Below are 12,469 nucleotides of genomic sequence, written 5' to 3'. Positions count from 1 at the left end.
GATCAGAGAAGGTGGGCTAGAAGATGATTGGACTTGATGTCAGTATTGAGACTGATAGCACGGGAAAGCGGTTATCATGTAAAGAACAGAAAACCAACCGCACACCCAGGAAAGCAGGAAGATGAGTGATTACAAATTGTCTTGATAAATTTCCACATGAGCTTCATAAGTTTTCATCATGACTGAGGTGAGTCTAATTTTCAAGATTTTTTAAGCTTTCCAAGCCCCTCAGCAATTTCCTGATCATGGAAAATGTCCTCACTATCCTGACTCACTGTGAAATGAAGCCTCACAATTTTCACATGACAGAATCATTATGGTCTAAAGTTTATTCAGACCACTTTTCACGTGGATTTGGTCAACCTGTGAGGAAAAGTATGTCAAAGTATGACATTTCCTGTTCCCACTATTTGGTGCTCTAAATATCCCTTACTATTGGCTTAAAGATGTGGTCAAGTTGGGACTGTTTTCAGACAGTTTGTAGCATACAATACCCATACTTTACAGGAATTTCCTTCTTTATGGGGACACATAAAACTTCACCATGTTGACAGAGTCATGCGTTTTCATAAAAACTCACAATACAGTTACACCAACTCCTTAAGGCTTTCCTGATCAAATTTTAGATAGCTCTGGTCAACCTGATTGGATCTGTGTAGGAAAGTGTTAAATGTTTAATTTCGTGTTCCCACTAGATGGCACTATGATCAATGTTAAGTTCAGCACCAGCACCCCCTCAGTAATGAGATGTTTGATTCCGATAACAAACTACATTTAAAGAAAAAATGCATATTCAGTTCAGGTTCCTGGCATCTTAAATTGAAACACTGCTTAAATTGAAGTTTAAAAAGAAAAACCCAAAACAAAATTTATTTGCCATTATAGATAAAATTATTAGTCCACGTTACTGCTGCTAAAGGTGGTTCTAAAAGTCTTTTTTGTATTTAAATTAGTTTTTTGTGAAATAAATAATTAAATTGTGTGAATATAATAACTCACCAATGACTGCAGTAATGCTGACTCCACTGCTTCTGACGTTCGCAAACACAGAGTAAAGGGTGAATGTGTATTTAGTTCCAGCAGTGAGAGATGAGACTGTGTGATTCACTGGTCCATTTCCAGCTGGTGCACTGATGTTTGTCTCTGTACCATTAAACTGGAGAACAAAACTGACATTGCTGTTGACTTTATTCCACTGCAGAGTGATGCTGCTCTCAGTTTGTGCAATTGACATGAAACTGTCTGTGTTTAGAGGAGCTGAGAAGGAAAATTATTCATAGCAAGTTCAGTCAGTGAAAGTTCAGTATATTTACGACCAAAATTGTTGCTGACCTCATGACTAAGAAAAATGTCCTATTACCAGTCTTTTAAATTAAATCAACTATGTAAAGATAAAGTTGTTACATTACTTTATCTTTTTCAAAACTTTCCAAGCTGCAGCTTAACTCAGCAGATGGTACATTTTAAGTTTTGGCTTCTTAAAGGTTTTAAAAGATTCAAAAATTGTATCTTCCACACTCTTATCATCATGTCCTTTGAAAAAATGAGAACTGAAAACAAACTATTTATGTAAATATCCCCACCTCAGAAGACAACATACTAAGATAACACAATTCACAACTTCAATTCAATAATTTAAGCTCCCACAAACACCTATAGAAATGTTTTATCATCTTTATATAGCCATATAAAATAAATACATGTAACAATGAGTTGGAAAATAAAATTACAGACGAGGATTAGAAAGCAGTCTGAGCTGCATGTCTTATTCTGAAGAAACACTTCATATTAACACTCTATAACTGGTTGATCTGAACATATATAACTCCTGGCAAGTTATAAAGCTATACCAGACACAATTCCATTGGGTATGGCAATGTACAAAGACAGAACACCTCTAGAAAAACATAGTATATTGTTGGATTTGTTCTTGACAGGAAAAAGAAATAAATAATTCAGAAGTTGTTTGGTATGTGTGTATGTGTGATTTGTATTATGACAAATGAGAGGATTCCTCATCCTCGAGGACTCAAAACACATCAGTGCTTTTTGTAAAAGGGAGATGGGAAATGAACTGAAGCAATAACTATAAATTGCTGTAATTGATGTTTTACAAGTTCTCTCCCAAAGTCTCTGGGTGTTACTTTGTATATTGTTTGTAATTGTAATGTTGAGGAGATGCTGATTAATTACACCATTATTCGAATAAGTCAAGGAAAAACTCCTCCTCATAATAATGCAAAATAACTTTTTTCATCTTAATTTCTATTTTCTTTCTGTTGTTTTTATTGTTTTATTGATAAGACGTTTGGTAGATGCATTTCATCTGCACTGTCTATTAAACCAGAGCCACCAGTATTATAACACAAACCCTTTTGCCATAAAGTGTGATCATCACTGCTGGTAAAAAAAGAGTACACTTCTTGACATTGATCGATGTAATCTCAGCAAGGGCGTAGATTTGGCATGGACGGAAGGGACGTGTCCCCACCAATATCCAGCGATTATTGAATTGTCCCCACCAATAATTTGATCTCTTCGAGTAAAGAAAAGTAAACCCGATAGTAAGAAAAAAAACGATCTTTCAACGTCTCATTCACCCAGCGGAGCAGAAAGAGTTAAATTACGTTCTCTACTGGAGTCCTACGTCATGTGACAAATATGGCCAATGTGATTGGCTGCTGTGCCTTCCAGGGAGCTCTGTTTAGTTTTAGCAGCGGCAAGCCTGCGCTGCGAGGAACTGCAAGGAGGAGAGGAGGATGGCAGCAAGTATTTTTCAAAGAAACCTGTAATTCACTTAAAGTCAAGTTCACTCATAAAATGTGTCCGTCATAATAACGTTGCTAATGCTAGGTTTTGGCCCACATCAGTCTAAAATTGTAAAATTGTAACCATGAATAACGTGTTTTGGAAACTAACTGCACAACATGCAGCACTATTAGTTGTCTCAGTCTCAGAGTAGCATTTCTATTTTGATTGAAACTGTCAGAGAAAACGGCAGCCTCGAGCAAGCCAGGATATTAGTTTACAGAGGCTGTTAGAATTATATGTCTAATGTTAAATGTTGGTGACACAGAAATTTCATCCTAATGGCACTGACATATTCATAGGTCATAGTCATGAATAGTCGTGATTTTACAAATATTCCACCTTGTAGTGCAGGTTGCACAAATTGTTTTAAAAATGCACTCACCCTACAAACATTACTGATGAGTCAAGATCTGCACAAATTGACAGAAACACTGAAGCAGCTACACATTTTATTCCTATTGTCATGTTTGTCCTATTTGTCAGGTGACAGAAGAACCAACACAAAGCTCAGAGAGTAACGGTGATACAAGCTCACAGGTGAAATTGGATGATGACCTGGTGGTTCATGACTGTATTTGAAGCACATATGTGACTGCATGTATTTTGAATGTCTCACTGTTATTTATCAGGTGACAGAGGCAGCTCTGCCATGTTGTAGCTCGGACAGAGGTGAAGAGGCGAGGCCACATGTGACTGACTGATGATTTGGTGCTATAGATTAACTAGTATTTATTATCATGACAATTTTTAGGCTGCTGATGTAAATTGGTTCATTAGTGTATATTTGACAAAGAATCTGAATTGACATGTCTCACTTTTTATATGGAATATGGCTGAAGTAAACTAAAGTCTAAAATACTTAGTCATTTGTTTAATAGTAATTTAACATTATATAATTCACATATAAAACTATGAATTGTAATTTTAAAAAAGCATGTAGAATAGCATATGTAGGCAAGTATATTTCTCCTTTCTTTTAATAAGGAAGCAAAGACAAAAAGGAAAAAAATAAGAAACAGGGTTCGGTGGTTGAATCATCCGTCCCCACCAATTCCAAAACCAAATCTACGCCCTTGAATCTCAGGTAAATATCTGCACATACTGTCTACTGTTTCATATATATATATATATATATATATATATATATATATATATATATATATATATATATATATATATATATATATATATATATATATATATATATATATATATGTATATATATATAAACACACACATATATAAGCAGATATTATAATGGGGGGATACAATGAGCAAGAAATGTAGTATCATACCAGTGACTGCAGTAATGCTGACTCCACTGCTTCTGACGTTCTCAAACACAGAGTAGAGAGTGAATGTGTATTTAGTTCCAGCAGTGAGAGAGGAGACTGTGTGATTTACTGGTCCATTTCCAGCTGGTGCACTGATGTTTGTCTCTGTACCATTAAACTGGAGAATAAAGCCGACATTGTTGCTGATCTTATTCCACTGCAGAGCGATGCTGCTCTCAGTTTGTCCTGTTAGTCTGAACATCACTGTAAACGAAAGAAACAACAAAAACTGTTTTGCCAGTGTTTGTGAAATCTTTAGCTTTGTTTGGTGCCATTTTAACAAAGCCCAATAATCACTTTACAGATACTGTTTTTAAAATTAGATCAGTAGATTTGCACTGTATTTAGCTGGCATGCAAACTGTGAAGAACTGTATATTCTAATATAGTATATAATATTAAAATGATTGTGTCTGCCTTTGTTTCATGTACAAAATATAAATATAAACATCTTTTTCACTGGCAGTTTTATCTTACAGGACTACTTGTTCCCAAACCAAAAGTACTGGTTTGACCATGAGAATTCAGTAGCAAACAGGTGCATGGTAAACTATGAGGTGCCGTAAAGGACATTATTCCTGCTGCATTACTTAACAATATATTAGCCTCAGCACAAGTCAAAATTTAGAATAGCAGAAGACGGGCATTATCCTGGTTAATTTTTTTGGCATATGTGCTTTTTGTCTTTTTTAACAAAGAGAAAAATATCTTAAAATCATTAATAAAACCAGGGAGAGAAGGCTTAGCGTTCCTCCATTTAGCACAATGGATATGATATTTACTCAAAAGTATGATGATGTTAGTAATGTCTGAGACACCCATTGCTAGATGATCCATATAAAAATAAATTATGATGTAATTCAAATAGTGGCACAGCATTAATTTTTAGGGAAATCCAATTTTTTAAGTCACACCAAATGCATTTTGTGATAGGGCATAGAAAAAAAAAAGATGTTCTAGGGTTTCATTTTCATCAGTACAAAAAGAACACCGATCCACCTCAAAGCCAAATTTCTTTTTTTAGAAATTCTGCCACAGGATTCATTTTGTTTATTACTTTAAAGTGTGTTTCTTTAACTTTAGGTAGAATAGGCTATTTCATAAATTGTTAGTATGCTTTATCCAGTGTATATGAAATTACTAAATTAGAACCATGCAATGTAACCATTCTGTCGTAACTATGAAATACTTTGTCTTTGAAGAAACTACTAATAAATGTATTATTGCATTTTTATCAAACAGCTGACATTGCCCTAGCAATAAATTTGGGAGCACTGATGAGAAATTATTGTATATCATAAAGTTTTTAATCAAATGAAGCAGAGGCAGTGGGACCAGTTTACAAAATTAGTTATATTCTCTTTGAGAACAGTTTAGACAATATTTTTCTGAAATGTCTGTGTAACTTAGAATGACATCGTTATCATCCAACAAATCTGTTATGAATATAATCTTTTTGTTTAAACCAGTCACTCTTGAAAATTTTTTTTTATTAAGTGTTATTACCCTATTATTCCATAAGGTTGAATTATGGGGAGAAGTTGTGGGTAAATCTCATTTTGCAAAATGCAAAGTCTGTTTTAGAAAGTTTGATATCTTGATCGGGATATTATTTACCTCAAAATCACATTTTAAAATAAACTCTAATCCTCCTATTTTGTTAAACAAGGATCATGGGATGTGAAGCTAAGTAGAGTCTGGCTGTGACAGACAAGATTTTAACCATTTAATTCTAAGGGTGCCAACCATAAATTCTAATTCTGGAGTTTTGATACCACCTTTATTGTATTCCTTCACAAGCTGAGATCTTTCAATGTAATGGGTTTTATTCCTCCACAAAAATTTGAAAATAACTGCGTTAGCTTTATTCATGTTTTTAGAGGAGATATATAGAGAGTGACAAGGATAAATCAGTTTGGAGATGCCTTCAGCTTTAGATAGGATGTTTCTGCCAAAAATAGCGAGGTCTCTGGTTAACCAGTGGCTAAGTGATTTCTTCATCTCCATGATACAGTTAGAAATATTGGTGTCTTCTCTGCTAATTAGGTTTTTTAGATATTATCAGCCCTATATATTTAACTTTAGATTCAACTCTAACCAAAGCTATCGGGAGTAGTTCACATTTTTTGATACTGAGAGATAAACCAGAAGCTTTAGAGAAAATTTAGTTTTCTCTACCACGTATTTATCTATCAAAAAAATAGATGTATCATTTGCGAATTGACTTATTTTTAAGTCTTTATTAAAAATGTATATTCCTTCTATGTCGTTAGAATTTTTGATTAATAGTGTTAACAACTGAGTTGCCAATATAAAAAGCTTAGGGGAAACAGGACATACTTGCCAAATTCCGTGTTGCACCTTGAATCCAGGAATGGATTCAAGGGAGCTAAAATATTGTTAAGTAATGCGGCTGCTTCACTTAGGCTACAAGCACAGCCGTCCCCAACCCCCAGGTCCTGGACCAGTACCGCTCTGTGAGTCGTTTGGTACCGGGTCGCAAGAGTTGAGGCTTGAGTTTGAAATTTATGGTTTTCAGGGTATTTACTTTTCCCGTGTGTTATGAATAAATCTTCTTTTTTGGGTAGTGGTACTGGTTTTATTTTATTGTATTTATCCAAGACACCTTAAAGTAGTGTGCGTGAGAAATAAAATTTCAGTAGTGTGTGCGAGAGATAAAATTTCAGTAGTGTGTGCGAGAGCGTTTCAGTAATAATGTCCCTTACAGCACCTCATAGTAAACTGCCTTAATTAAAAAATGAATATCTATTCAGTATATGAGAGTAGAAATTGGATCTATTACTTGTAGTAAAACAGATGGATGGAAAGTTGTTAGAGCACAATTCATCCGACCATCGTCCTGAGTCATTGAAATCTGCAGCAACACACTGCTCATTTCCAGAGTCTGGTTGCCCACTGGCCCAGTATTGAAACAGAGAGTCACTCCCATCAGGCCACACCTTTTGCCGATACAGACCAATCCACACAGAAGCTCCATTTGCTAGGACTGTGATCTTTTGATTTTCTGTCTGATTTCGTATACTGCAAAAAGAAGAGTTGGATTTTTAAAGCAGAAGTAAAACAACTGATACTTCAACATGCAACACATTTTCCAATGTGTTATTAGAACTTATTTAAATTATTTTGAAATAAAGTGCATTTAATGGCTCTTTCAAGATTTGGTGTCAACCAGCAACAAACAGGGGAACAGCAGTCTTACATATAACAAACACCTTTTTGTGTAGTATATTTTCATTATTTTCTATTACCTTAAAAAATAAAAAAAAAGACTAAAACAAAAGTAGGCAACCAACTAATCAGCTAATGGCCCTGACATAATAAACAGAAAAGTCTTCTTTAGTTGATACTATACCTGGCTAGATCAACGTAATTATTCCTGCAGAAGCTCTGAGCATCAGTCCAATTTATGGTACTGTTAACCTTAACAAAGGATGCTTCACCATTTATTGTACCTGCAAATATACAGAAATAATGAACCAGTAGACTGATAGGTTGGACAAGCAGATAAAATAGTTTCTATAAAATGTTTGCGGAGTTCAGGAAATGAAAAGGAAGAGCTAATAGTAGATTTATGATCTAGACTGAATAGGTCAAAATGTTTGAGGAGAAATATTTGACACATTGTTAATTCTTACTCCATGTAAACTCACCATTATAGCACACAAAGGAGAAGTTATCACCACAATAACGATCATCCCATCTATCACTGTTGTATGGACTCCCACTTAAAAGTGCCACACAGTACTGTTGCTGTCCATTAAGATTGTTGGGCGAACCAGGGTACCAGTTTCTAAATGCTGCCTCTCCAACACCATAGAAGCTGCTGTCATTTAGGGACCATCTCCAACTGTTCTGCAGGTCATCATGGAGACCTATCCATGCCTTACCTGTTTAAAAAGATGCAAATTGTTGTTTTCTGTATTCCTCTAAGGTTTCTCAAGAATTTTATTATTGTGAATGTATATATATTTTTACAGTTTGTTATGTATTATTTTTACTTCCAATATCAAGAACTCACCTGTGTTTGGTGCAATGCTTGTGACAGCATAAAGATCAGCTGTGTTTTCTATGGTGGCCAGGTCAGTGAAGACATTTCTGCAGTGACTCTGTGCATCTGTCCTCGTCTTTGAGGTGCTCACAAAGTAGTACTGACGAGTCTGACAAAAGGCAACACTAACCAGTGCTCCTGAAATAAGACATTATTAAATTATGTAGCATTATAAATTATGTAGAATTTATATGTTATTTAACAAAATAATATAAAAGGGAATATGAATCAGATATATTATTAGAAATATTACTTCATGGTTTCACAAAGTGTCTCAATCAGTGATATGATTTTTGTGTTTCACCATAAATCTATATCATGAAAATACCTCCTTCAATACCGTGTCATTGACTTTACTTTTACATACCTGTGCTATATAACATTAATGAATGCTGCACTAAACCTAGACTAAACAGCACTGAATTTAAAATCTAAAACTGAGAAAATTTGTCCTCTGCAGGCTTAGCTAGAGCTAGCTTCAGTTTCAGGCTCATAAAAACCATCAAACAGGTTTACATAACTGTGGGGAAGTACACCTCAGACAGCATTCATAACTGATTGAAATCTGTATTGTATTTGAATTAATTTAGTTCTTTTTGTCATAGTTTTAAGAAAAATCTAAAATTATGACTATAGCAACACATCCAGATGTCCTCTAGAGCAGTGGTCCCCAACCTTTTTTACAACATGGACCGATTTATGTCTGACAGTACTTTCATGGACCGACCTTTAAGGTGTCGTGTCTAAATAAAACATTAATAAATAAAACCAGTACCGGTACAAAAAAAAGAAGAACATTTGTTTATAACATACGGGAAAGACCCAGGGGAAACCAATTTTACGATAGAAACGATTAAAAAAAACCCGATTAAAAACCCTGAAAACCATAAATTTCACACCCGAGCCTCAACTCACAACCCAAGCCACGGCCTGGTACCAAACGACTCACGGACCAGTATCAATCCGTGGCCCAGTGGTTGAGGACTGCTGCTCAAGAATACATTTACAACTGATGGATACAGATTGTTTTTTTCAAGCTGACCACTCTGTTGCAGTAACATGTTATCTAGAAAAACATGTATGTAGGCAGGATTAAAGGAAGACTTTTGACCTGTAATGATTTTTTAAATAGAAAAAGAGGCACCAACCTGTGAACACCAGGATGATCAGTCTATAATCCATAAGTCCAAACTATGAAAAAAGTCATAATGTTAAACTGTTTAATGTAAAATAAATATATCTTTGCTACTATAAATATAACATATGTATGGATGTGCAGAAGTGGAAACAGATCCTTAGAAAACATTCCAGTTAAATATGTTAGATATATAAATTGTTCTTACCGATTCTTAGAAAAAAATACTCCAAGTGCCCCTTAGGATTCATTGAGTATGACAATGTCAGGGTTTATTAGTGCTTAACTTCCACTGTGACTGTTTAAAGATCATCCTTGTGGGTGTAGCTAAGCCTAAAGGAAGTAAAACAGATTCTTCTGTGACAAATCATTTGACAAAACTATCAGGAAGTAAAATCTAAACTTAACTTGAATGTGATAGCAGCAACATGTCTCAACAAAGTTTGCGTGTGAGCAACTAAAGGCTGAAAAATTAGGTGATACAAAAAAAAAAGTAGGAGGAACATTTTGCAACGAAGCAGGATAATTGGCAACAGGTCAGAAACATGACTGGGTATAAAAAGAGCATATTAGAAATGTAGAGAAGGAAAGATGGACAGTCACTAATAGTTCACCATGCCATCCACAAATGCAGGTTAAAGCTTTATCATTCTGAAAAAAAAACCCCATATGTGAATATGATGCACAAACGCTGCTATCTTCTTTGAGCCTTATTTAAAATTGAGGCAAAGTGGAAAACTGCTCTGTGGTCAGACAAATAAAAATTTAAAAACATAGACTCCACATTTTCTGGACTAAAGAGGAGAGAGTCCATTCAGCTGTTTCAGCTTTTTATCTGTGCCCAGTTCAAAAGCCTGCACATCTGAGTATATGGCAGATTCAGGGCAGATTAGCTGCTTGTTGACATTGCCAGTAAATCTTGTTAACTGAGCTACTGTGGCTGTATATCAAAGACTATAATATAAGACGGCTCTATAAGAAAAAATATTCAGGACAAGTACAACAACCTGGTTGTACAGCAAAAACTACAGAATATAGAAGAGATTAGGAAAAGCCTGATGCCACAGCAGGCTATATTCACAAAAGCAAAATAAAAAAGCTGGAGTAAAAGAAAGTTTATTTTGCTTGGCCCTAAAAAACTTAGGAACATGGTGTTTAACCAGATGCTTACTCTAAATTGCATTAAAAATTAGAAACGTGTTGTATCATTCTGGTGCTGAAAAATGAATTCATTAGTTATTTATTAGTTCTAGACTGGACTAACTACCCATTATTATCCAGTTGTTCTCAAAACTCCCTGAAATATCTTTGGGTGACCGCAAAATGCTGCAGTGAGTACTGTCAAGTCATGTCTCTGTGATTTTTCATGGGCATTCTGGCAATATTTTTCTTCAGGATAAATATTTTTTTTTAATATACAACGTGCAGAATGGTGACGTGCAGTAACTTCAGTGGAAGGAACTACAAGGAACTGCTTAAAAAAGGATTACAGCTTATGTGGGGAAAAAGGCTTATTCTCTTAGTATTGCATTGGCCATTTTTTAAACCGAGGGCAGTTTTATAGTCAATCCTGATTACCTAAACTCAAGATCGTGGCTCAAAAAAATCTGTAATCTGTAAATCATTAGTAATAATTAAATGTCAACCTGCCAACGTTTCACCTCGTCACCTGCTCCTTTTAGTGTTTTGAGTTCTGTTCTTTAAGGAAATGAAGCATTTGCTGGGGTTTTCCCTAGCTAATGCTTTATGCTAGTTGCATAACTCCTCACTCCTCATAACATTTCTTTTACTTTGCCAGCTTGACATATTTACCAATTAAAACAACACAATTTGCTCAGTGACAATATTCATATCGGTTTGATGTACGTATTTTTGTATTTATAGTTTATTGTATAGTTTTTGGATAAAAGAAATTATGTATTTTATATGGAAAATTACAAAAACATAATATACACTGAAATATCTTACATAAACCGACTTACCCATTGCTTCTAAAATGTTACTGTCTAAAATGTTAGTCATAATAAAGATAATATGGACAGCGTAGTAATTTTCACATCTACTTTAAAGTTGCTTTTCTGTCCACAGCAACTTTCAAATAGTAGTGAAAAACTCAAACAGATCTGATCTTACAGCCAAATAATTGTCTTTATCTTGTCTGGCATGTTTGTACTTGTTTTGTTAACACAGCTGCAGCTTAAGTGAACATACCTGGCAACTATCTGGGCAAACAACATTCTTTAGCATATTAAAAGTGGCTGTCCTGACAAATTATGGTTATCTTAGTGTATTCATACCTTGAGAGTTTTTTTAAAAAAAATCAGATGTTAACATTATGCTTACTGGTACAGTGCAGGGTTTGAAGATGAGCCAGGAGGCATTCAGGCCAAACAGGGAATTAATTTCCGTATGATGCATGCAAAATGAACCTGGTAAAGGGGAATAAGCTTCATCTATTTAGCAGCAAAGAATGCCATGAAGATGTTCAAACTGCCAAGTACAGAATAGGGTAACAGTGATTGCATGCTGGTTGTCCTCTGTGACACTTCAGCACACAATCATAAACAGATGCTTACATTAGATAGAAACATTTGGCTCTGTTTTACTAATTTAGATTGAAGTACACGTGCACCTGCCATAAAAATAAGGAATAATAATAATAACACTGAGAAAAAGTCTTTAGCTTTGCATGTACAGTAACTCCATAGTACTTCTCTATTCTTACCCCTGTATGGGTGCAGCACTGGTGTAATTAAATGTATTTCCAGCAAGAGGTGCTCTAAGTCAAATGTATATATTAGCCCATTTATTCACAGTATAAGCATCATACAAAACAATTTAGAAACATACTGCAGTACCAATATCACGATAGTTTTCACAACAATTTCCACACTTTTCAAGTATCTGTAGAGCAGTTAAACATCGAATATGCCACCACACCCACACGCTTAGTAAGTCAGTAATCCAGGAAGTATTGTGCATGAGAAAAATACCACATGCGACGAATGTAACTGTGGATGACTATTAGGTTGGTCATTAAGTTATCCACAAACACACACACACCTCATTCCCCTTTCTTATCAAGGGGCCATTGCGCCTGTGCGCCCGGAGACTGGAAGAG

At 35.1% G+C, this 12,469-nt stretch overlaps 1 protein-coding gene across 1 annotated transcript in view; it reads right to left on the bottom strand.

Annotated features, from left to right (window-relative positions):
* LOC102798282 (macrophage mannose receptor 1-like) overlaps positions 1 to 9,395 on the bottom strand; it is a 45,355-nt gene extending 35,960 nt beyond the window's left edge. The window contains exons 1-6 of the mRNA XM_087838343.1: positions 9,362 to 9,395; positions 8,184 to 8,351; positions 7,816 to 8,052; positions 7,518 to 7,617; positions 6,948 to 7,186; positions 1,000 to 1,257 (exon numbers count right to left, since the gene is read on the bottom strand). Of these exons, the coding sequence (XP_087694469.1) occupies positions 1,000 to 1,257; positions 6,948 to 7,186; positions 7,518 to 7,617; positions 7,816 to 8,052; positions 8,184 to 8,351; positions 9,362 to 9,395 (1,036 nt within the window). The remainder of the gene's footprint in view (positions 1 to 999; positions 1,258 to 6,947; positions 7,187 to 7,517; positions 7,618 to 7,815; positions 8,053 to 8,183; positions 8,352 to 9,361) is intronic.
* Between the last annotated feature and the right edge of the window lie 3,074 nt (positions 9,396 to 12,469).

The sequence above is a fragment of the Neolamprologus brichardi genome, chromosome 3 (genome assembly GCF_056152115.1).
Source record: "Neolamprologus brichardi isolate AB-2024 chromosome 3, ASM5615211v1, whole genome shotgun sequence".
Classification (NCBI taxonomy): Eukaryota; Metazoa; Chordata; class Actinopteri; order Cichliformes; family Cichlidae; genus Neolamprologus; species Neolamprologus brichardi.
Note: the sequence above shows the minus strand (reverse complement) of the source record. Positions and strands in the feature narration are given on the sequence as shown.